This window comes from Chelonoidis abingdonii, chromosome 9, assembly GCF_003597395.2.
Source record: "Chelonoidis abingdonii isolate Lonesome George chromosome 9, CheloAbing_2.0, whole genome shotgun sequence".
In the NCBI taxonomy this organism is placed as follows: Eukaryota; Metazoa; Chordata; order Testudines; family Testudinidae; genus Chelonoidis; species Chelonoidis abingdonii.
In genome coordinates this window covers 68537877-68564480 of record NC_133777.1, presented here as the reverse complement: position 1 = coordinate 68564480, position 26604 = coordinate 68537877, and the positions used below count along the sequence as shown (strand labels likewise).

At 42.6% G+C, this 26604-nt stretch overlaps 1 protein-coding gene across 3 annotated transcripts in view; it reads right to left on the bottom strand.

The window, feature by feature from the left end:
- Positions 1-26604, bottom strand: part of ADAMTSL3 (ADAMTS like 3) — a 277770-nt gene that overhangs the window by 92402 nt on the left and 158764 nt on the right. For all 3 annotated transcript variants that reach the window (XM_032790644.2, XM_075069664.1, XM_075069665.1), the window contains exon 8: positions 9017-9091. In XM_032790644.2, the coding sequence (XP_032646535.1) occupies positions 9017-9091 (75 nt within the window). The remainder of the gene's footprint in view (positions 1-9016; positions 9092-26604) is intronic.

Below are 26604 nucleotides of genomic sequence, written 5' to 3'. Positions count from 1 at the left end.
TAATTTCCAAAAGATAGAAAAAACTTAGTATGGGATAACCTCCCACATATTGACTGCCCTATGTTGTCCAAAACTGAATGAAGAAGACATTAAGGAAGGAAAATCTCTGGGCACTCCATAACATGGCATGTGCCCAGTGCTGAAAGGCAATATTGAATGCGTGCATTGGAATGAGGGGTTGGTTACCCTCTTATTGAAGGGGTGTTTCGGAGCAAGGCATGGTCTACGCACAGATTTTGTACTGCATAGCTATGTTGGTTATGGGAGTGATTTGTAATGAAATAGTTATACCAGAACAACCCCTAGCATCGATGCAGTTATACTAGTTTAAGGTGCCTTATATCAATAAAGTTTATTCCTCTTCCCATACAGGAATAGCTATACCAGTATAAGAACATTTATACCTTTATAACTATGTCCACACATGGGGAAGTTGTACTGCCTCAGATATAACATTACCGTTAAAGCAGTACTACTCTTGTGTGTAGACAAGCCCCAAGAGATCAGACTGGAGGAATTAAGGGATCTCAGTCATTCCTCCCTACTATCTTCTTTAAAATGACTTTGGATTAATCACCTCTCATTTTTCTCTGTCCAAAGTGCCAACTTCTATCCTCCACTCCCAACATTTTAAAGCAGTGTTTCCCAAACTTGGGATGCCACTTGTGCAGGGAAAGCCCCTGGCAGGGCCCAGTATGTCCCTTGGCCCGCGCTGTTTCCAGCAGCTCCCATTGGCCTGGAGCAGCGAACCGCGGCCACTGGGAGCCACAATCAGCCAAACCTGCGGAGGCAGCAGGTAAACAAACCAGCCCAGCACGCCAGGGGCTTTCCCTACACAAGTGGCATCCCAAGTTTGGGAAATGCTGTTTTAAAGGATAAAGCAATTATTTTGCAACATAGAAATTTGTGATTTTTCAAGAAATATGCATAGGACAATTAATGTTTGTAAACCACACTTTTGTCTCATTTGTATATTTGATGGAGTGCCTGTTTCCTTTCTTTAGTGACCTAAGTTTACTGGTGAAAGTAGGCCCTTAACCAGGCTAGAAGGGTCCTGTCAAAAGCTTCTTTTCAGTCCAGTTATGACAGACTAAAAGAAGTAGTCAGGAAAGGGCAAATTGCTGGACAACGAATGTTTAAGGGAAAAGAAAAGGCAATTGTTTAATGATGAGTAACTGAATTTATATAATTCTCTCCTGAGCACTCATGAGTTGGTTTATCAACCAACTGAATAATTAAGAGTATCCGCAGCAAAAGGAGTATGGGTCAGTGTAGCTGAGGAACTGGCTTTATAATCTCTGACACTGTATGGATTCTGTGAAGTGTCTCCCATAATGCCTTGTGAAGGTGCTACTAGAAGCCCAAGATATAGTCTGACAAAATATCTAGGAAGAAGGCATTTGCAAGAGTCAACTGAGAAATCTGGATAAGGTACAATGGGCCAAATTCATCACTGGTCCACTGAAAGCAGTGGAGTTAGAACAGGGAAGAATTTGGCTCACTACATCTAGGCAGTACTGGTTATTAGTTATTGAAGTGCCCGGTCACAGGCTGACTATGTGCAGCTATTAAAAGTAAAATAAAAATAGTTTCTTAAGGGATATAATTGATTTGTTAGATCTCTTTAAAAAGAATTGACATCATTTAAATAGCATTTTGAGCCATTCTAAGTCTTAATGAGATAATAGAATCTGCCCTTTTGGGGACTTGATGGACATGCAAACAAAGCTTCAAGACTTACTTTGAAATAGACATTAAATTCTAAGTTTACTTTGGGGGTTAGCAGATATGTTTTATACGATAAAAATTAACTCTTTAAAATAATATTTTAAAAGGCCTCTTGGTGATGAGAGCCTATACCCTTCAAGAAGAGATGTAGTTTATATGACACAGTAAATACATTAACCCTTCCCAATCTGGAGCCTTGGCTTAAAATCCTGAATAAATCCCAAGAGGAAATGAGTGTGGAGAAATTAATCTACTCCTTAATTTACCTAGTTAAAATAAACCCTATGATTCATAGCCATTTTCAGATTCTGTTTTAGAATGACCTGGAAAGCAGTGGTGTCTAGGTTAGGAATGAAGTACATAGATAGAACTGTATAAGGAGGTTATGGCATTACTGATTCACACAAATCCCCACAAGTCATACAAAAATGGCAAAAAAAAAAAAAAAGCGATGGGATGATAAAAAGGAGACTTTACAAAATACATACCTACGTTCAAGAGGGATTAAAGGTAACTTGTTAAGGCACTTTAAAATATTACCATATCCAAGCATTTTGGTTTAAGTTTTCTTCAGTATGGATATAAATAGGGTCTGGATCCTGCTCCCATTGAAATGGTTTGAGTTCTGCCATTTACTTCAAAAGGAGCAGGAGCAGGCCCTTAATTCCTAATCCCATTACTGAAATAAGATCCAAGAGTGTTAAATTACTCTCAGAGACTGTACAGGAGCAAGGAAAACTGAAATTATGCTAAACTTGCCTTAAAATACAGGGTTATATTAAATTAGATTTTAAAAGGTTAGTCTAAAATACTGGCAATTTTGCAGATTGTGGAATTTTGATGGCTATCTTGGCACAAGGCAGAAAAGTGTAGTCATTTGGTGTAATAAATTCTGTACTGTATCATACAATAAAACTTTTCATTACTGTACTTATTATACTCAAATTATTTAAAATGTTACTATTTTGCTCATACTTACCCGGATCATGTGACCCAAAACTGTCTCAGAGGAATTTCTTGCAGAAGCCAAACTTGTTAAACCAAGCTAGGAGTTGATTGATAGGCTAGCTGTAAATTTAACTTAATTTCTGTGGCAGTGATGCTCTTTGACTGTTAACGCTAGAGAATTACCTAAATCAGTGTTTCCCAAACTTGGGACGCCACTTGTGCAGGGAAAGCCCCTAGCAGGATGAGATGGTTTGTTTACCTGCCGCGTCCGCAGGTTCAGCTGATGGCGACTCCCACTGGCTGTGGTTCGCTGCTCCAGGCCAATGGGAGCTGCTGCAAGTGGAGGCCAGTACATCCCTCAGCCCATGCCACTTGCAGCAGCTTCCATTGGCCTGGAGCAGCGAACCACAGCCAGTGGGAGTCGCCATCAGCTGAACCTGCGGACGCGGCAGGTAAACAAACCAGCCCGGCCCACCAGGGGCTTTCCCTACACAAGCAGCGTCCTAAGTTTGGGAAACACTGACCTACATCATAAATAAAAGTAAGGAAAATGGCTATTGGATACTCCTTTTCATGTAAGAGATGCATTCCTGAAGCAGCCTCTGTCATTTTCTAATCTTGTTTTAGACACAAAAGTAGCTTGTTGTATCCCTAACCAAAAAAGAAGGCATACAGTTGTCACTTTAGAAGAAGCAGTTATTTCCTTGAACAACTACAGATGTAAAACTGTAAAATCTGTATTAATCTAACTAGTGCCCACCAAATGCTTTCTAAAGATTGTCTTCTACTCTTCTAATGGATAGAACAGTGAAGGATCCTATACATGCTTTGACAGACATTTCAGTAAACGAAACTCCTCCAAAAAAATAATTCCAGCATGATCATGGGTTGGAAATCTACCGTGAAGTCAAATATAATTACTTTTTGATGGCTCTCAAGAGAATCAGAAATTAAAATGCCCCATTTTCTAAGCAATTACAACCAGGAACAGATGAGAAATAACCAGAGAGAGCAACAAATATTTTATAGTACTTTAACTCTTATTTTAGTTTCTCTCTCATATCTTTTCCCTTCTATTACTTTTATTTGAGTATTTTTCCTATAATTTCATGAAAACATTATGTGTGCCAAGGCTTCAGAGATACTGGTACATTTTGAGGTTCACTTCTGCTAAGAAAAAGACAAAAAGCTATTTATAGGCAGTAGTGACTTTTTTATTTTTCAGAAACTGAGTACATGGCTACAATAGAGAAATTCATTAAGGGAAATTGCTGAGCACTTGCAACTCCAGATCTAGTCAATGGGAACTGCAGGTGTTTAGCATCTCTCAGAATTTGGCCCTAAAAGAGCAAGAAAAAAAGACACCTGAGTATCAGAGAAGGGAGCAAGACACCTGAAGGTTAATCCATCCCGGGAGCTAAGCCAAATCAGTATGTTAACATTTCCAATCTCTAAGCTTTTCTTAATAAAGTAATTAAACAAAATTTACAAAAAAGGTCAAACTGAGAATTCTGGCTAGTAACTGACAATCTGAAAATACAGTGGGTCAAATTCATCCTTGGTGCAATGCCAGTAAAAGTAATTAAAGTCTACAGAGCTATACCAGGGAAGAATTCAATGTGTTTAACAATTTGTAAGATACAGCTGTGTAGAGACAGTTTGTATTTCAGGGAGAGGTCTCTGCTGATCTTAGAACCAGCTACTCAGATTTTCCAAGGAAATGTGTCACCCAGTGAGATGAAGAACTGTTTCACAGCACAATAGATAACCTTTGCTGCAATATATTCTTACTCAGCCTAAGCCACTGCCTGTCATCTTAAGTGTCCCATACAGAATAAAATCAAACAATTGACATGTAACATTGTAAAGTTAGTTTTGAAAATACATAGGTAAGACACTGAGGATTTTTTTTTCTTTTGTGCAGGCTACTGTCTAGGCATCTGGAAATATCTACAAATAACCTTCCAGGGGGCTTCAGCAAATGGTTCTCTGAAAAAAAAAAATTTAGACTAACTCTGCATTTACCACTCACATCTAGAGAACTGTGTGTGTGTGTGTGTGTGTGTGTGTGTATATATGTATATATATATATAAAGTTACTACCCAGACAGACCTGGATTGGGAACCCCTTATTTCTATTGGGGAACAATTACCTGCCCAAGTGCTTCCACTGATTTAAATGCAGTAAGTAACTGCTAGCTAAGGAAGAAATGGTAGGAAAAGAGTTCACCAAACACTCACCCAGAACTTAAAAGAACTCTGAACCCTGTGCTCCTGCAGAAGTGAGAAACTATACCTCCAGAGCATGCTCCTCAGCCCTGACTCATGGAAGCCTTTTGGGGTGGGGAATGGAGAGTTTCAACTTCACAGTGTCAGATGGTGTAGGAAACCCAGCTGGGCTCCTACAGATTCTCTCCTTGACAAACCTCTGAGGAAAGCAGACCAAGTTTATACAGGCTAAGGCTGAGTTAACCTGTTTTGGTGCCTTCAGGGTTATCAACTAAGCTGAGGACCCAGGGCTGTATTATCCTGTGCTGTTTTCCCTCACAATGTGGAACCTCTCTTTCCAGAGGAGAATTTGTGGGGCTAGCTGTGGTTGAGGGATCCCCTGGAAAAATGGACCCCTATGCTTTCAGAGACAGGCTGCAGCCCATAGGGCTCAGCAGCACAGGAGCCAGTACTGCTCAGCAGCTCTGTAGTGGCTTGGGACATTCATGAGGAAGCCCTGTGTGGATCTCTCATCTTCTGTGTAGATATCAGGAGAATATGTTGATTAAATGGGAAATCCATAGGTGATAGCTATTCCATGCCCAGGGTAAGAATGTGCAGGAAATTCTACATGTTAAATTCATGCATAGATTATTCTCACATAGGAGAAAATGAGATCCTGGAATAAAAGCAGCTATTCTTTTCCAATTATAAACTGCATGCTACTTCTTTTAATACTAGCCAAGAAGAAAAACAAGTATTTGTATGTATGGCTAAATACTTAATAGCTCAACTAAAGCAAGTAGCATCATCTAAAGTAGAAATTCACATAAGGGGAAAAAGATACAGCATCTTTCAGTTTCTTCAAGTTAAGCTCACTCTCCCAAAGTTCATGAACTCAGTTATCTAGCATTAGCCACTTGTAAAAATATTAGCTTCTGGTTTTCCTGTTTCTTCTGCAGGAGGATTATTTTCAGAGGACCCTCTGTCCTACTTTTGATTCTAAAGCTTTTTAAACAACTATTAGAAAACCCATAATTTATTCTAAAACAAAACAAAACACTTTGTTTCATAAACCTATTAGGTGCAATGTGACAATGCTGTTGCCTTATTCACAAAACACAGGCATTAAAAAGTGAGACGATGAGCACTGTAAGCACCCAGGAACAGGGACTAGGGTTTCTTATGTGTTAGTAAAGAGACTAGCATAATGGAGCCCCCTCCTGATTGCTTAATAATATGTCATACATCTTAAACCAACCACAAAATACACAAAAAAGTGGACTCTTTCCAGCATGCTTAAATACTGACAAAACCAATTTTGTGGAGCACTTCTTTGTTTGGAATCTGCTACCTGCTACATGAAAGACCAAATTTGAATCTATGAATCACTGCGACAGCTGTGCTATTCTGGGACAATGCAGATCACAGAGACCAGGATGAAACATGTAAAAGCTAGGTCATAACATTCTCTGTCAAGGAGACCCAGCTGTGGAACTATCTTCCAGAGGAGATTCGGGAAATCCAAAGTCTGATTATCTTTATGAAATGCTGTAAAGCTGCCTTCTCTGAGAAAGCCACTTATGGTGGAAAGACTATCACAATTCAAAACTCCTTTTATTCCCAAACCTCTCACAATTCTTTTCCTCTCCCCTCTCCATACAAACATGTACCCCTAAAAGGGAGAAATGCCAGACTCTATGAAGTCAACTACAAACATGGCTACTGCTATTGGTGTTACATAGAAGGTGCTCAGATACTCCGACATGGGTGGCAATAAAACTGTGTGTGAGAGAGAGAGAATCTACCCCAAAACAAACCAACAAGAGAGCTCTAACAACCAGCAAGTGTCTGGTATTTTAAATAAGTATTCCTAAAATTCTGCCCATGAGTATGCCAACACGCTGTCACTGAAGTTAATGGAGTTGCATGAGAATAACAGAGTAGCATTTGGCTCTGTCATTAAATGACTTTTACAACGTCAACACACTTCAGCCACAGGAGGGGGTCAGGCAGAAGTAGTACATTTCCAGTAGTACCGTAAAGATTTGACCACAAAGTGAGAAAAAATGTTGTTTCTGCCCAGCACTCACTTTTTTCACTTTTGTCATTTTTAAGATTATAGGTAAAATAAATTTGGAGTGTGAAATGAATGTGTCTGACTCCTCCCAGATTTGCAGAGGAATTGGCTGGAGAGAGGGTAAGAGGAAAAAAGGAGCCTTTCTTAAGCTTTTTACCCCAAGTGCACTTCTCAGTATGAGTAGACAGACACAGGCTAGCTCTACCGGAGCTAGCATGCTAAAAATAGCAATGTAGCTGGGGAACATTGGCTCCACTGGATTCATTGAAGCTAAGGCAACAATCAGCTCCCTTCTATAAGTACTAATAATTAAACGGCTAAAACAAAGTCAGAGAACAATAGTTCTGCTATGAACTAATCATGGCCGCTGCTTTAAATAGCTCTTGCAACATTTTTTAAAGGCAATATCATTTATGTTGATAGAAGTTTCTGTTTTGTAAACAATTAGTATGGGAGGAAGAATAGCTTATTTTATACATTCATGGAACTTCTCAAAGTTACATTCAGGGGTTACATTAATGTTCTCAGCTGCAAAATTTAAACCTAATGTCATTCAAAGTTCTTTTAAATAAAACCATGATGACATTTTCTTAGAAGAAACGTATGATACACAGAGGCAAAATATGTTTCATTCTCGCCGTTTACATTTCTCACAGCAATAAAACTGCTTTTTATCATCATGATTCAGACCAATAGCCCTAAAATATTTTAATCTCACAAATAAAATATTGTTTGTAATATCAGATTAAAAAGTCTATTTCATTGTCTGTGAGGGTGTTCACACTCTCCATTTAAATAAGTTCTATATGGAAAAACTGCTCATTGGTAAAGACATGAATTCTAAGTAATAACCACAAATGTAACCAAGAGCCACAGGATAACATTTGGAAATAAATGTTTCACAAAGGCACCAAACTCTTGATGAAAGATGGGAAACACACACAAAGCTTTTACACATCCAATAGCTAGAGAGGAAGTACCACACACCTGCATCAATTGTTTGGGGAACCTGTTGAGCTGAAGGGACAGTCACAGTAGCAAGTGAGGGAGACACTCACCAAGGGACAATAGGTAGCTTCTGCTCCTGGGAGTCTCTGGCACCCACTGGCCAGCTGCAGGAGAGGGTGTTCATTGACCAGTGTTTCCCATTTCCCAGGATTAAACCCGGCGTGGGAGCCATATGGAGCCTCCTTTGGCTTTGTTCCAGCATTGGCTTTTTGTAGGTTACTTTACTAGTTTTCTTTGCATCCTTTAATTTAGCTCAGACTTGGTTTTGTCATTTATTTATTTTACTGAGCAGCAGGTTTAGGGATTGACTTCTGTGACACTGCTCATACACTTATAGTTAAGTATCTGCATAAGTGCTTTGATGAATCAAGGGCAGAATGCTCAACACCTTTAGAAGGATCCACCCCTCAAAACTCCATGGTCAGTCATTCTTTGGCCTCCATACTAAGACTGCCAAGAGAGGTACTTATTAATCCCAGTTGTAATAATGGTAGGTTTTGTAACATATCCATGGGGAACTAGACTGAGACGACATTACTCATTTCATAAAGGCCATTTTGGGTCATTATCAGTCTTTTCTGGATTTGAACTCGTTACTTGGGCTTGAAGTCCGATTTCCAGTTTCTCTCTCTCTCTGAAAGATCTGTAAATAGTGCCCATCACTGGTATATATACATGTTGTTTATCTAAAGCCCATTCAGTCCTCCACTGAACATAGTTCTGACGGAAGTTTTTCCAAGTCTCGTGAACAAAGTACTTTATGTTAGATACTCTAAAAAAGAATTCTTGTACAGTTCAGCATTATAAAGAAACCATAGCTACACATATATTCATACCATTGTGATTTTTAAACTGACTTCTTTGAAAACAAGCCAAAATCAATGTAATGTTAATGTTCTGTACGAACAGTTTGGGTTGAAAATTAAAAATGGGAAGAGGAATCAAGGCTTTGATCTTGCCAAAACACTTAAAGTTTGGATGCACTCAGATAAAAGGTTCTGGGTTTATTCTGTCTAGTAATAATATATAAAAAACTGTTCATACCAAGGTGTGCTGGTCCTTTCAGTGTAAGTCTCACACTGCGGCTCCCATGAGGTATAGCAATCACAATTTCTTCCCCTAGGAAAATTAAGAAACTGTTTTAGAAATGATCTTGCACCAGGGAATTATCCCATCATGTAACTAGACTGAAAACTGTCAAATGTGTCTCAAAAAATATTTAACAGGTTCCACAATTTTTCTATTAAAATAATATGTTATTTTATTAAGCATAATACACCAAGTCTGTTTGCTAAGCTATGCAGCTATTAAGACCTACATGCGGACGTGTAAATCTTTCCTGCTATTGGTAAATTATTTTCTATTAACAAAAATAACTAAAATGTCAGTAGTACATTAGGTGCATATTTATACTTTGTTGTCCTAGTTTTATTTCCTAATCACTGGACAGACTCAGCAAATCCCTTAACTAGTGTTTCCCCTTGCAAGCCCCCCATACCCCCAGCTGTTCAGTTTCATTTTGCCCACATCTCATTTCCTAGAGCAGGTCACAACTTTAATAAGTGGCAGGATTTACAGGAAATAGATCATCTACATAACACTAACCCTTAACCAATTACAGACCAGTTAAAAGCAAATTATAACAAAGTCTGCTTGTAACTTACTATAAACCAAACCAGCATCAAAGAGGACAATCCAACCAAAAAAAAAAAAAGAAAAGCTTTTGCTTGCCTGAAATACCCCTTAACAATAATCATACTTAACATATATATTTTTAATCTGCAAAGAATCCTGTGGCACCTTATAGACTAACAGACGTTTTGGAGCATGAGCTTTCGTGGGTGAATACTCACTTCGTCAGATGCATGTATAGTATATAAGGTGCCACAGGATTCTTTGCTGCTTTTACAGATCCAGACTAACATGGCTACCCCTCTGATATTTTTAATCTGTAGATCTCAGAGTGCTTTACAAAGATGGGTGGGTATTACTGCCTCCATTTTATAGATGGGCAACCTGAGACTTAGCCAAGGTCCGATGGCAAATCAATGGAGAGGCTAACAGACCGTGGGGTCTAATGATTCTGGATACGGGGCCTCTCCACTCCATCATATGTCACGCCCTTGGAAGGGGGAAGAGTCAGTGTGCAAAAGAGATCAGCATTGTCCTGAGTTCTAAATCCCCGTAGGTTCTGGAGGGGAGGGGTTTGATGCCACAGAGACCTAAGAGCCCCTTAACCTTGCCCCTTCCCACATCCATCATGTTCCGACCCAAACGTCATAAAGCTGCAAACCCAATTCTGCACATAGCAACCACATTGGCCAATATCTACACAGAAACACTCTCTGCAGGCATATCCCATACAAATTAATCTGTCCTTTAAATTATCTAACAACACCACCCAGGTGCTATTAGGTTGCCTCGAAGTAGGTTACTACATCAGAAGTCCATGAAGAAATGCAGAGAGAGAGAGATGGAAGATAAGATTAATCCTACTTTCATTTAATTCAATAGGAAGTTTGCCATTTGATTCAATGTAAACATTATTAGGCCCTTGGAAAGTTAAAAATAATGTAACGGAGGCTAAAGGAATGGTGAAAATCTGATAAGGCTTGCTAGCCCAGTGCCTTGAGAGACCAAAAAATACAAAAACAAAAAAATATAAAAAGAACAAATCCTGCAAAGTAATCACAAAACCATAAACATAATGTAGAATAAACACATTTTACATTTCTCCTAGCAAACTGCCCTGGTATTGCCAAATACCCATAGGAACAGCAAAGTCTCATATTCAATCGCTTGATTCTGTAGATAAGTCTATCCTTATGCTATGTGTTTGCTGTGGTGGATTTCACTGTAGTGAGTTCAAGAAAATAACAGTAACCTATTAATTGAAGTTTAGCGATACATTGCTTCAGAAATACTCACACAGTATTTTGAGAATATTTGGGTTATAATTTTTAACTAAAATAGTTGAATTCTTTCTTTCCATGTGAAACAAGGCCTTTTTACAGTAGATGCTAAATTATCAGCTTCTGGTTTACCTCCCCTCAGCATAAGTATAAAATGCTGCCAAATGTTCAAGATACTTCAAACAAACACTGCAATTATTTTCTTCTGAAATAATCACCTTCTTACATTACAGTTTTTGTATTTCCAATCTCTAGGAAAGTTATTTAAATATAACCATTTATTTTGGACATAATGAAATGTGATCCTTATTAATTTCATATATAAGTATTCCATCAGCATGCAAAATACTAAGTCAGAACCATAATATAGCTGAGGAGACCTGGAAAACACATTAACTACTCAGCCACTTAATATCTCTTTGCTTCTTGGTTTTTCATCAGCTGAATTGCAGTCAATAGCCAAAACATAATGAATGACTATATCTTTAAGTACAATGAAATAACTGCTGAATTCGGGACTAGGCATTACGATGATACAAATAATAAACAAACAATAATACATGCTCTCCGGCATTAGAGACAAGACAGGTTTCCAGGGGCCTGTCTGACCCCACTTAATCAATGACTCTACCTCTCCTTGTGAGCCAAACAGACCCTAGCCAGGGCATACTAAGCCTCTAAGAAGAGTTTGATCCTGGAGAGCATTGAGCACCCTGAGACATTGGTTTCAGTGAGACTTTGGGCCTGATCTGTGAAGTGCCTCAAAGTGGCAAATTTGTAGGGTTGTGTGGTAGGGGTGACTGTAACTCTGGTTTGTAACATATGGGGCTCAAAAGAGGGCCCGGGGACCCTAGAAAGGAGGATACCTGGTTAGTCAGAGACCTAGCAAATCACAGCCTGAGGGAACCAGGAAGGGGTAGGTGAGAGGTGTTTGCAACCCAAAGGAGAGAGAAGCAGCAAGGAAGAGCTGCCAGGAGTTACTTGGCAGGGGGCTGAGTTTGCAAGCAGAGCTGTAACTGAGTTGCTGGTGAGGAGCTTAGAGGAAGCTGTTGGTAAAAACTGACCGAAGCTGGGGACCCCTGATGAGCAGGAGGCTTGGGCAGTGGCCCCAATGTAAAGAGGAAGATCCAGCTTGGTCAGAAGAAGTCAAGTCTGGAAGCAAGAGGTTTGTTGCAGGAGGGTGGATCTCATGACCAGGGGTATGACTCCCAGGCAGGGAGGTTTGGGGGAGTGGAACCATGAAGGATGAGGAGGTCTGAAGCCTTGAGTGAAGGGCAGCGGGAAGACTGGTCAATCTCAATCAGGGAGGCCTTTATTAGGGGCCAAAGGAACTGAGAACAAGACCTGCTATTGATTCTTGCTGGTGATGTCTGTGGAGAGGAACAGGAAAAGGGTTTCTTTACTGTGTTTACTGGAAGTTGATTTTACTACAAAGTTTGGAGGAAGTATTGCACTGGTGTATGTGAATAAATTATGCCCAGAGGTAGGCTTTGTATCAGACAGAAAGAAACAATGTTCCTTTGCACTGGCTGTCAAAAGGGGAAACTGAGACAGGCATGTTTGTCATGCTGCAGCCTGCCAGAGAAGGGTGCTCCAGGCTAGGCCACCCTATGACTTCTGCCATTCTTCCCCCACTTCACTAGTCTAGTTCAATCTTAGTAGTCCTGAGAGTTCCCGTTTCACATTCCTTCAGCAGAACCTCTGACATATTCCACGCTCGCTGCAACATTCCCTACCATGGCCCAAAGTTCTGGTGGGGTGCGAAGTTTGCTATCATGCTATTTGGTAAGGCTGGCACCACAACAGGATTTTCCTTGCCTCATGGGAGACAAAGTGAGCATGTACAACAATGTGTCTGGACCAGCCCGGCCACTACTGTTGCTCAGAACAATATTTGCAGCTGCCAAAGAAAAACTCAGGAGTTTGAAAATGGGACACTCCCAGAGGCAGTGATGAGCTGAGACAGCATTCAGAAACTCAGGCAAATGGTCATTCTTACCAGTAATGGAGGCAAATTTCAGGATGAGCAGCAAGGACAATCAGTGTTTCTGTGGCGAATGAAGGGAAAGAACATGATGCTGATCATCCGCTGCTTCTCTACTGGGCCTGAGCTACACATGGATATCACTGGGCCAAGCGTAATGGTTGTATGCACAAATGGGGCTGCTTTTCCTGGTGTTGGGAGCCTTCCTACGCTAGTGGTTGCCCTGTATCCAGCCAAAAAATGAATTGCTCCGAGAAAGCCTTCAGGAAATGGGCAGTTTATAATTGGCTTCCCAATTCCTATTATGATCATGGACAATAATGGTGGCAAGGCAACGCAGAGTGGGCTTTTGGATTGTAAGCTTTCTGGGGACAGGCCCATCTTGTGTGTTCTGGGTTTACACAATACGACATGACTAGGCTCCTAGGCACTACAGTAACATTAATAATGGAGGGGATGAATGGAAATGGAAACAGCTATCCTAGCTAGCCCCACATCCCATGCCACGGGAACCCTTAGCTACCCCTGCCTTTAGGGGAGCTTTATATCAGTGCAAAGGGGGCTTAGCATGAGCCAGCATCTGGCTCCCAATCTAACAATTTAAATGGTCTCTGATTCTGCCTGGAGAGTACATGCTCCACATGCTTATTGGAACACAAGCCCTTGTATTTCCAAAGTGGTGTGCAGTGGTTTTTAAGTGGCACAGTTCCCATTAAATCAATGGGATTCATACTGTTAACAGCATACAAACGCATATAAAAATTTAAGAGGAAGTGGCTGCTCTCGGTTCTGTACTTAGAGATTCCAAAACCATTTTTATACTATTTCTGTATCTTTGAAGGTTAATTGCTAGCTTTTATCTATAGCTGAAAATCAAATGAGCCAAAAATCATAACACTACCTTGCACGAAAGCTGGAAGGAAATGCCTGGTATTAGGTCACCACCATTCCCACTAAAAACCAAGGCACACATGACTAGGATCTTGTATCTCCCGCCTGAGGCTGCTTATTTTATGGACTCCTGTTTTTTAAAAATCATCATTATCCTGCATTTTGCTGTGTTGGAATAATATTCCACCTTCTGTCGTAGCTCAAGAACTGGTCACTATGCTCTGTCAAATATCTCAAACACACACAACATTCAGATGCACGTAATAAATATGGAACTCACTTTTCAGCATATTGGATCACTTCAATTTTAGATGACAATTTAAGATGATCCTGTTGGATTTTGGACATTGGATTTCAGAGAGAGCCCCAGCGCCAGTAAGATCACAGCCAGATTCCTGGGACTGAAAATGGGGAGGCCACATTCCTGAGCCCCCTCTGAGACTGTTACGCAAATACAAGTGAGACTAAAATACATCCTTATCTTCGTCAGCTTCCCAGTATATGTGATGGAACAATGTAGTCTCCCTCCTGTCTAATTATAAAGCAGACTTACAAACGGCTCCTAGAATATTCATGCTTTTCTGGAATGCTTTCCAAAGGGAGTTGCATGAAACACTCTTATTACAAACCTTAAGACTGGAGCACAGAAAGGGTGGCATGACACAGTGCAGTAAGGCTGCTCGATTTAAGTTGGTCCAGCCCAGTATAGTTAAAAATTAAGTACATTGCGAGTAGAAAAGTGAACTCACTAAAGGCTTGTCTACAGGGGAAGCTAGTGTTGTAAATTTAAAGCACAACAGCTATTTGGCACTAACTGGCACTATGTGGACATTTGTATTCCACACTAAAATGCCTCTGTGTCATTGAGGCTAGTCCACTTTAAAGTGTATTAAGCTAAACTGCAAAAAGGCTCTCTCAGTGCAGAATAAGAGAATGTCCACATGGGCAGTTCATGAGTAGCTATTGGACTTTAAAATCACAACCTAGCTTTTTCACACTAACTTTCTGTGCAGACAAGCCTTAATATTGAAACATATGCGCAAGTTTTATAAAATAAAAAGGATAATGAATCATTAGGGAGATAAAAAAGCAGCTTAGACTGCTGCCACTCAACACAATGAAATATCAGTTACTGACACTTATTTTAAGCTAATGTCTGGTTACGTCTACAGTATGAAATTAATTCTAACTTATTTTATTTGAATTTTTGGAAGCAATTTTATACATTCGGTGTTGTGTGTCCCCACTAAAGCGCGTGAATTCGGCAGAGTGCGTCCACAGTACCCAGGCTAGCATCATTTTTTGACCATCGTGAACAGAGCTGCACAGCTTCTGCTGCTTTTTCTATGTTGTCTGTCCTGGGCTCCCGTGGAAGCTACAGAAGGCAACAATTCCCCACCGTTTTTCAGCCATTGTGAACAGAAAGATTCTGCCACAAACTCTGCTCTCCCGCTCTTGCAGCTCTAATGAGCTTCCCGACTCCATGAAAGCTACAGAAGTCAACCACTTACCACCTTTTATAGGCCATCTTGAACCGAACAGCTCGTTTCATGCCCTTTTTCCAGGATTACCCATGCAGGCGCCATAGCGCGCCAAGCATGGAGCCCGCTCTGATCTCCGCAGCAGTTTTGACCATCGTAAATACCTCGCACATTACCCAGCACTATGTGCAGTACCTGCAAAACCAGGCGAGGAAGCGACGACAATGCAATTACTATACTGATGAGGACATGAACACAGACATTCCTAGAAGCACGGCATGTGGTGATTGGGAGATCATGCTGGCATTGGGCCTGGTTCATGCCGTGGAATGCCAATTCTGGGCCCGGGAAACAAGCACAAACTGGTGGGAACGCACAGTGTTGCAGGTCTGGGATGATTCCCAGTGGCTGTGAAACTTTCATATGTGTAGGGTCACTTTCATGGAACTTTGTGACTTGCTGTCCCCCGCCCTGCAGCACAAAGACACCAAAATGAGAACAGTTCTCACAGTTGAGAAGTGAGTAGCCATAGCACTGTGGAAGCTTGCAATGCCCGACAGCTACCGGTCAGTTGGGAATCAGCTTGAAGTGGGCAAATCTACTGTGGGGGCTGCAGTGCTGCAAGTAGCCAACGCAATCATTGGCTAGCTGCTATCAAGGGTAGTGACTCTGGGAAACATGCAGATCATTGTGGATGGCTTTAATGTGCTGGGGTTCCTTAACTGTGGCAGAGTGATAGATGGAACACATATCCCTATCTTGGCTCTGGCACACCGGGGCAGCCAGTACATAAACCACAAGGAGTACTTTTCCATGGTGCTGCAAGCATTGGTGGATCACAAGGGATGTTTTTCACTGACATCAACATGGGATGGCTGGGAAAGGTGTATGACACTCATATCTTCATGAACTCTGGCCTGTTTTGAACAGCTGCAGGAAGGGCCTTACTCCCAGACCCGAAAATTACTGTGGGGATGTTGAAATGCCTATAGTTATCTCGGGGACCCAACCTACCCCTTAATGCCATGGCTCATGAAGCCGTACACAGGCACCCTGGACTGTAGTAAGAGAGGGCAGTTCAACTATAGGCTGAGCAAGTGCAGAATGGTGGTAGAATGTGCATTTAGACCTTTGAAAGTGCACTGGCGCAGTTTACTGACTCGGTTAGATCTCAGCACAACCAATATTCGAACTGTAATTGCTGCTTGTTGTGTGCTCCACAATCTCTGAGAGAGTAGGGAGGAGACATTTATGGCAGGGTGGGAGGTTGAGGCAACTCACCTGGTGGCCAATTTCACATAGCCAGACAACAGGACGATTAGAAGAGCGCAGCAGGGCGTGCTGCGCATCAGAGAAGCTTTGAAAGCCAGTTTCATGCTTGGCCAGGGTACTGTGTGACAGTTGTGTTTTTTTCTCTTGAAGTTACCTGCCCCATATATATATATATATATATATATATATATTTCCTTTCATACATATATGAAAGGAAATAAAGTCTAAATTGTTTAAAATCTGTTCTTTATTATTTGTTGCACAACACATTGAGAGAAACAGAAGGCACACGGGGGGCGGGGGCTAGGGGGATGGAGGAGGAGGGAAGGACGAGTAGAGAAACCAAACCAAAAAGTTCACATATGCTAGCTTTCTGCCGCTAGGGCGATCCTCTGGGGTTGCGTGTGTGGGTCCCCATAGCCTCCCCCCTCATGTTCTTGGGCGTCTGGGTGAGGAGGCTATGGAACTTGGGAAGGAGGGAGGGCGGTTATACAGGGCTGTGGCGGCAGTCTGTGGTCTTGCTGCCTTTTCTGCATTAGATCCACCATACAGCAGAGCACGTCAGTTTGCTCCCCCATGAGCTTGACCATAGGTTCCTGCCTGCTCTCATCATGCGCGTCCCTCCTCTGTTCGTGTTCCTGTAATGCTTTACGGAACTCCGCAATTGTTTGCCTCCATGCATTCAGCTGGGTCCTATCAGTGCGGGCAGGGCCGGCTCTGGCTTTTTTGCTGCCCCAAGCAAAAAAAAGGAGGGGGGGCACCGGAGCAGCAAAGAAGAGGGGGAAAAAAAATGGCGCGGCTGGAGCGGCAAAGCAAGGGGGAGCACGGCGCAGCTGGAGCGGCAAAGTGGGGGGAGGGGGAAACACAGCACGGCTCCCATTGGCCTGGAGCAGTGAACCACGGCTAGTGGGAGCTGCGATCAGCCTAACCTGAGGACGTGGCAGGTAAACAAACCGGACCAGCCCAACAGGGGCTTTCCCTACACAAGTGGCATCCCAAGTTTGTGAAACACTGTCCTGTGCTATAAAAACACCTGCAATTATTCCCTGTAACTACAGTATGAAGGTAAAGATAACCCACTTCACAGTATCACTGCCAGTTATGTCAATCAACAAACAATTCATAGCCAGGCTCTAGCCAGTGATCAGTGCGCACATCACTAGCCCACGTTATTGTGTGCTTATTACTGTTACTGTCATCATTTTACTTTCATGTTGCATCTTGTCTTAAATTAGATAGAAAGCTCACTGGGGCAGGGGCCCAATCATCCTATGTGTTTGTACAGAGCCTCACACATTAAGGGTGCCTGAGCCTGACTGAGGCCTTTCGGTGCTACTATAATAAAAATAATAAACAGAAGAAGATAGTCTAATGGAAATATTACATTGCTGTGCATTCATGGCCAACATCACTTGGAACCTTGGTGTGACATGTTGGGGCACCATTATCTTAACCAAAATCAAAACCAAAGATGAGTAAAAAAATGGTCCCTTTGTGGCAGGGTTTAATCCAGTTGCCCTAACCTAAATTAATAGTTGTGTAAGAGCTTCCTATCAGCTTCCATTGCAATAAAATACACTAGCCCCCAATACTTTCCTAACAACTTTCTCTTGATACAAGCTGTTGCTGGGCACTATCCAACTTGTTATCAATCCTGGCGCTCACCTCTGTGTTCTAAGTGATGCCCTAGCTTGGATCACACTTTACTTTGCAGGGGCAGTGAGGCTATTACATTAGTAGAGCAAGTTACATGATGCCTTCTGCACTGTTCTGATTGTGTCTGATTACCACTCGAGTACATGACATGCCTTTACAGAGGCAAGCTGGACAAATATAGAAGTGTTTGCTTCCCCTCATTGACTTACTTTCTAGACTATACCCTGTTCAGCTTACTTACGTGAGTAGTGCCACTGACTTATGTGGGACTACTCACAAGAACCAGCCACAATTTGGCCCTTTATTTTCAGTTCAAGAAATGAATCAGATATCCAGCATAGGCAGAGAACTTTTGGTGTAGCTCTTAATTCAAAGACAGGTTATTATGCAGTACTCTTTTTTAGTGCTATTTTTAAATGTTTGATAATCACCCATCGGTGCAGAATTATAAATGATACAGGAATAAAGACCACTGATCTGAATGAAAATCAATTATATTATTATGATATAGCTTTCACATTCAGATTATTCATTATTATTATTGAAAGCTGATCTACAAACAGAATATACAGCATAATTCATACTCAAATAACAGAAAACAGTGGGTCTATATAGCATTCTTGCTTCCTGGTATTCTGTGGCAAGTAACTAGCTTGGCATGTGAGCTCAGGCTCTGAGCCTGCAATGAACTCTGCATAGGTAGATCCTTGAACCCATGGTAATTTAATTGACAGAGGGGTCTGCCTCCACTGACCTCATTGCTTAAGACTACAAATGAAATTACTTATTATATACTAAGCTTCTGTACGATACAACACAGAGATACATTTAAAAACAAGGACAGACACTGTTGAGTTTGAGATCAAGTTTTGTTTTAGATCTATCAGAAGTATCATCCGCCTCTTTTATAGGGAATTTTAGCTTATGAGTAAGAATTTTTTCGAGTTAAAATTTGGAACAGAACGACTCAGGCTGTCACTTAAATCAACAAAACTCTTACACTGATTTTTATGAATAAAGACATACAATTAGCAGCCTGTCAGGCAAATGGATCTCAGGGAAATGAAATGTACAATACACAATGGGACAGCCAATGTCCATAAACCAGAGTTTTCCTACACAAGCCAAGACAGATCAGGAAAGCAAGCAAGTCTCGTAAGTCCAAGAGTAATTCCAAACCAACCAACCAACCAAACTAACTCCCATGAAGAGAAAGTAATAGACTGTTCTTCCTTCACAGAACTATGGGCAGGGCTGGTGCAAGGAAGTTTCACGTCCTAGGCGCAACTTCCACCTTGCGCTCCCACCCCAGCCCTGCAGCAGCTCCCTGCCCCTCCTCCGCTCTGAGCCGCCCCCCTACCACAGCAGCTCCCCACTCCAGCTCACCTCTGCTCCGTGTCCTCCCCTAGCACGCTGCCCCTGCTCTAATTCTCCCACCTCCCAGGCTTACGGCATCAAACAGCTGATTGGCACTGCAAGCCTGGGAGGTGGGAGAACTAGAGCGGGGGCAGCATGCTCGGGGAGGATGCGGAGCAGAAGTGAGATGCCTTGTGGCAGCTCCCCCCCTCCCCTGAGTCACCCCCGCGGCAGCTCCCCACCCCCCGGCCCGGGGAACTGTGCGGCACCTCCCCACCCCAGCTCATCTCTGCTCCATGTCCTCCCTGGGCTGCCCCTGCTCTAATTCTCCTCCCAGGCTTGCAGCGCCCAACAGCTAATTGGCGCTGCAAGCCTGGGAGGCAGGAGAAGTGGAGCAGTGACTGCGCGGTGGAACCCCCGGGCTGCTGGCGGCAGCTCAGACTCCCTCTCCCTCCCAGCGCAGCGGCCGCTTGAAATGCTTTAAAAAAAAAATTGACTAAGCAATAGCCGAGTTGGCCTAAATGGTAGCACCAGCCCTGACTATGGGTGTTTAGAAAAGACTGCATGGATTTCACTTTGTAGAGTTACTGGTTCATTCTCCTTTTGGGGAGGCAATAAAGAAGAGAAGAAAACAGCTCATGCATTATACATAATGAACAAGCCTTACATTCTAAAATGAGTTACTTACACACACACTCTTCTTCAGTCAACCATTTAAAGAAACACAAAAGTTCCTCTGCATAACAGACTACATAATAAGAGCTGGTCAAATAGTATTGAACATTTTTTGTGAGCCACTAAGTGAAATACATAATGAATTCTGGAGCACAATGTTTCCAAGCGAATTATTTATTTTGTATGAGTCAAGAACTCAAAAGTTAGGAAATGCCAGAATTAATGTTTTCTTAATTTGCCCCCCCTTGAGATTATGCATTATGATATTGTGTTTAATTACATTATCACATACTATCCCCCGCCCCAAGTTCACTTCTTCATTCAGTGCACACAATGGACAGTGCTCACTGACTTTTGTTTATTCCTCATTGTTCCATGTCTTATTTGCTGCACACTAATCAAACCTGCCCTGAAGGAACTCCCTAGCAGGAAATTGCTACTTCTGGCATTTCGTAACTTTTGAGTGCTTGAATTTGCAACCAAATTATGCTCCTATAACACAGTTTTTGTATGTTTAATTTCCTAGGTTTTTAAAAAAGCAAACTGAAAAAAAATCCACACCCATGAAAAACGCCAATGAAACCCGCCCCATGAAAAACATATCACGAACTGTGAAATCTGGTCTCCCCCCGATAAAATCTGGACTTTTGAGTGCTTTTACCCTATCCTATACAGACTTAATGGGAGGAGACTAGTGTTTCTCAAATCGGGGGTCCTGACCCAAAAGGGAGTTGCAGGGGGGCAACAAGGGGGGTGGTATTGTCACCCTTACTTCTGCACTGCTTTCAGAGCTAGGAAGTTGGAGAGTGGCAGCTATTGGCCAGGCGTCCAGCTCCTAAGGCAGCTCCCCGCCAGCAGCACCACAGAAATAAGTGTGGCAATACCATGCCACTATCACTTCTGCGCTGCTGCTTTCAGAGCTGGGCGGCCAGAGAGAGGCAGCTGCTGGCCGAGGGCCCAGCTCTGCAGACAGCAATGAAGAAGTAAGAGTGGCAATACCATACCATGCCATCCTTACTTCTGTGCAGGTGCTAACGGCATCTCTGCCTTCAGAGCTGGGCTCCCGGCCAGCAACCACCGCTCTCCAGCTGCCCAGCTCGTAAGGCAGCGGCACTGGCAGCAGCACAGAGGTAAGGGTAGCAGTACCACAACCCTCCCTACAATAACCTTGTGACACCCTCCCCCAACTCCTTTTCGGGTAAGGACCCCCACAATTACAACACCATGAAACTTCAGATTTAAATAGCTGAAATCATGAAATTTACAAATTTTAAAATCCTAGGACCATGAAATTGACGAAAATGGACCGTGAATTTGGCAGGGCACTAATTATGTGGCATCATATTGATACCCATGTGGGTCATCAGAGGTGTTGAATCTTTAGATCCATTGCACAGACTTCAGCCTTTAAAGGAGTAACTAACAGCAGGACTATGATAGGCCACCATGCTCCATGTGGAACAGCACGGGGATGAGATACTTTGCCAGAGGGTTTCACAGATATCTGCTGACAGAAGAGGAATGGTGAGACTTAGCATCTTCCATTCCAAGCTCTGGAGGGAAGTGCGCTCTAGTGCGCACGGCCTCTTCTGGCCATTTCCTCTAAGCTTAACTCCTTCTGCCTCCTCCTCTTCCCTGACCCAGTCCTGTCTCTTCCTCACACCTGTCTCTTTGTCCCAAGTCCTCTTGCTGATCCAGTCCCAGTCTCCACTCCTCTAGCATCTCATCCCAGTACTAGTCTCTTTACCAAGCTCGTTCTATTCTTCCCCTCCAGGATCACTGTCTGATTCCTAGTTTCTCCCCCTTGCCACACCCAGCCCAGGTCTCCTTGTCCAGCCAGTCCCAGTTTTTTCCTCCCAACTCTTTGTCCAATCTATCTCTCCCCTCCCCACCACTGGCTCATGGTCCTGGTTTCTATCCCCAGACTCCTTATCCAGTCTCAGTCTCTGTAGCTCCTTTTCCCAGGTCCTTTGCCCAGCCGCTCACAGGCCTCCCAGCTCCTTGTCAGATCTGTCTCTCCCGCTACACTCCTGGCCCCTTTCTTCCTATTAGTTCATAGTCCCAGTCTCCTCACCCACCCAGACCCAATCTGCCCCTCTCTCCCCAGCTTTACATTCAATCTCATCGTTCTCCCCACAACAAACCAACTGGGTCCCAGTCCGCCAATATTTCCCTCATAGGCTCCCAGTCTTTCCTCTTCCTCCAGCACCCAGGACGAGTTTCTCTCTTCCTTCTACCATCCCAGTTTTACTAGACTTCTTGTCCCACTCTACTCCTTTCCCTCCCTCCAGTCTGGCTTTTGTCCCATGGTGGGGGTCATTAAGAGTACAGCAGAGACAGGCTTTCTGCTCTCAAGTCCAGTGCCCAGCCCCACCCTGTCCTGGAGCGCCTGGCAGCAGCAATTACAGGGAAAATCCTTCTGATCCACTGCAGCCTTGGGCTGGAGCATGCTAAGGCGCTCTGTGGGGCTGGTGCATACACAGAGGGGTCGGCACTAGCAGCTGTGATAGGTGGACCATGCTACTGAAAATCAAAGAATTCTCTACTGGACATGTGCAAGCTGCAGTTTTTCAATGGTTTGTAAACAGGGCCATCCCTAGCTATTCTGAGGGCATATGCAGCCCCCTGGGGGGGGCAGGAGGGAACTGCCCCCCAGCACTCACCAGCAGTGCAGCTGGGGCCGGGTTGCTGCACTTCCCACTGCCAGTGAGTGCAGGCCTGGTCCTGCTTCAGTCCTCAGGGTAGAGGGGCTGGAGCGGAGCAGGGGCAAGGGCTATGGGGAAGAAGTGGGGCAGGTGCTGGAATAGCACACAGCTGCACAGGGCACAAGGGAATTTGGTGCGCCACATTTCCTGGTGTCCTATGCAGCTGTGTACTTTGTGTATGGGTAGGGACGGCCGGCTTGTAAATTTGCCAAATCTGGGCACTTTTTCAAAAGGGTGGGAAAAGGGATCCCTGATGCAAAGGTCCCCCTCTCTAACTTATGTAAAGTCTCTGCTTCAAAGCATGGAGGAACTAAAGCATTTCAAAGATGTCTTGGATGGAAAATTTCAGCCCTAATGGTCAAAGTTTGGCAAAGTTATAAACAACCAAAAACAAGGTCTTATAATGGGAAGTATCAGGCAACCTTAATATTAGGTGGTACCTACCAGTCCTACCTATATTATGATCAAATTTAAATTAGTTTTGTGATTAAATAAATTATGTTTTGGGATGAAATTGTAAAGTGACAAGTAGTGACCAACGGTAAATTACACATTGACAGTAAGAAATAATAAATAATGAGAAAATTAAATTAAAATAGTTTGCATCTAAAATCTTTTTGTATAAAGTGTTCAGTGAAAAAATGACAAAAATAAAAAATCTGCAGCTAGCAAAGACTTTTCATGAACTGAGTAAGGCCAGATTTCATTAACTCCACATTTCAAATTCCATTTCCTGCTAGTGTCAGATCCAACATATCTAGAGACTTATTTTTCTCTTAAATTTTAATACCAATCCTTTTTTTCAAAATGTCATTCAAATATTGTCTCTGGATAAATGTCTCCTTTTTCCATAATAAAGCCTTTGGCTCTCGTTCTTTCCCCAAATCTTTAATCTGCTTCACTGTATAATGGATTTTACATCTCATTCACAACCTTGCATGCCCTCTCTTTAATAGAGATACATCAGCATGCCAGTGCCGTGCATCTCCACACTAACCCCACAACATTCCTAGATACAAACACTCTCTTGGCAAAGTTTTCTTAACGGCTTCACTTATTATGTACGTCTTTACTGATACACTATCGCAAAAGAAACATGGCTTCATTTCCACATTTCATTCACACAAAGGATGATTATACGGAACTACTTCCATATGGTATGTGAACAATCAAAGCCAAAAAAATGTTTTAAGTCTGCTAGTATCACAGCAATAACACCAAGGCAAGAGTGACACGTGTGTGGGTTGTGTTGCTTATGTGTCTGATATATTCATTTTTATAACCAAACCTACCACAATGAAATATAAAATTTAGGAGAGAGAAAACTAAGCCAAAAAGAAAAGCTTTTGTTTATCTGCTGCTCTCAAATCAACTCCTTCTCAAGAAACTGTCACAGCAGAACAGATAAAACAATGAGCTATGAGTCTAATCGAAAGATGTCAAAGACAATGGAGGAGTCTTTCCACTGACTTCAGAAGGACTTTAGATCAGGCCCTCAATCCTTAGCCATGCTATAAGATCACAAGAACTGAACTAGCATTTACTTGGACCATTTGCCAACTATCTTACCACAGTTCCATAAACCTGGAGTTCTGCTCCTATTTACAAACTCTATTATTATCACTAAATATACCCTGAAACTCTACTTCAATTGTCACACACTGGCCACATTCCTCGGTCTGACAAATTTACTGTGTGCTACAGAGGTGGCACAAAGTGCATTTAAACCACCTGGGTTTTAGCCCTAGACAATTCTCACTGTGTAGGGGAATCTCTGCTGGTTTAAATGTGGTGTGGCCACCTCCTACGCCAGCTGTCGTCCATCCATGGCATAATGGGAGGAGATAGCACAGAGGCAGGCATGTTGGGCACAAGGCTGGAGTGGGAGGGGGCATGGTGGAACAGAGATCCATTACACCTGATCTCCCATTACAGAGCTTATGCCAGCTGCATAGAGTAGGCCTCCTGCCACTCTGACTTCCACTGGGGCTGAGACGCTGGGGGTAAGGAAGCCGCAGCCTACACCTTATGGCTACCACTGTTCCCTATGTCAGAGCTGTGCTTGGATGCAGCAGAGAATCAAAAATAGACTTTACTTAGACATGTTGGGCCACATTCTATTCTCAGTTACTTCCATTGCAAACCCCATGGAAGTGTATGCAGTGGGAGAGATACAACTGAAAATAAAATTTGGCCATGCATAAAGAGGCCATATGTCCTGATTTTTCATATGATGTCCAGATGTCCCAAGAACTTGTTTGGGGACACCTGAAATGTCCTGTTTTGATTACATAAAAAACATTTGGTTTTGTAATAATTACAATTCTTCTTCCTGCTAAATTAAATAGAATTTGCTCTGTTTATTGGGGGCAAACAGTCTATTGAAATGAGTATGTGCAGAGTGAAGAGAACAGTCAAGAGAGCAGCTGCTACGTTTTGCTCGACATGAACATTAATCACACCTTTTCAATGTTCTATGATGACACATTCAGAATACTAAATTACTCGATAAAATCCTCCACTCCAAGAAATATGCCTTTGTCACTACTGAGTCAGAAGGTAGCACTAGCAACTCTAGTTCAGATCAAATAAATTATGTGCTTCTGTCTTCTAGAAAAGAATTTCTTGACCCTAAAAAGTATTGCAACAAACGCGTCCCTTTTAAAAATTTGGTTACATTAGCTATACATAAATTATCAAACAACAAGAAATATAAATTCCAGTGCTGGGGAAGCTCTGGCATGACATTTTACAGCCCAGTCTAAGTCATCCCAATGTAATGTAATGTGCGTCACCAAGACAAACTGTAATGTATTTCAAATTCAGTTCACATTTAAACAAAATGTAATATATAAGCTATGACACAGAAACAGCATGAAAATATTTAGAGATACTGCAACAGGTATTACATATGACTTTATGTACAACAACTCTTCCCAAATCTTATTGATAGTGAATGGTTCAGAGGCTGAATTACGACGATTAACCCCGAAGTGATACAATTGGTGCAGCCCTCCAAGATGGGCAGTTACTCCACTCTTGATCATTGCTAAAATGTCTGTTCATACTTTCACTGATCTTTCTGGCTTCTGAGGGGCTAGACTATCACTCCGCCCTATGCGGCTCTGCAGGGGAGTGAGGAGCCAATACGGCTCCATTCCACTGCATGGTACAGGATTTATCCACATTGTGAGTCCAAGAACAGTTGGGGAAGAACAAGCTCCATGCAGCTGCTACTCACCCACTGTGAGCAAGTGGGAAGGGAGGAGGTGAGGATGGAGGCAGAGAGGGAGTTGTGAGGGTTGGGGAGTCGGCAAAGCCACAGCTCTGTCCACCCAAACGCCCACTAGCAGAGCCGATTGAACAAGAGAAGCAAAATATGAGCTGTGGAGAAACAGGGGGGTACCTCTGAGTCTCAAATCTTTCCTGTGGCTCCACCTGGGGCACCACAACTACATGCCACCCTCTACTCAATTCTAACCAAAAGGGCCCAATTCTGCCTCCTTCTTACTCTGGAAAGTACCTTAACCCATGAATAGTGTTACTGAGGTTGACAGAACTACTGATGGAGTAAGATACTACTCACCATGAGTAAAGGTGGCAGAATCTGCCACAAAATGTACAGATTGACTCAAACACACAATGAGCAGGTACAATCTTAATGTGTCTTTAAACCTTGTATGTCCTAATTCCTTAAACT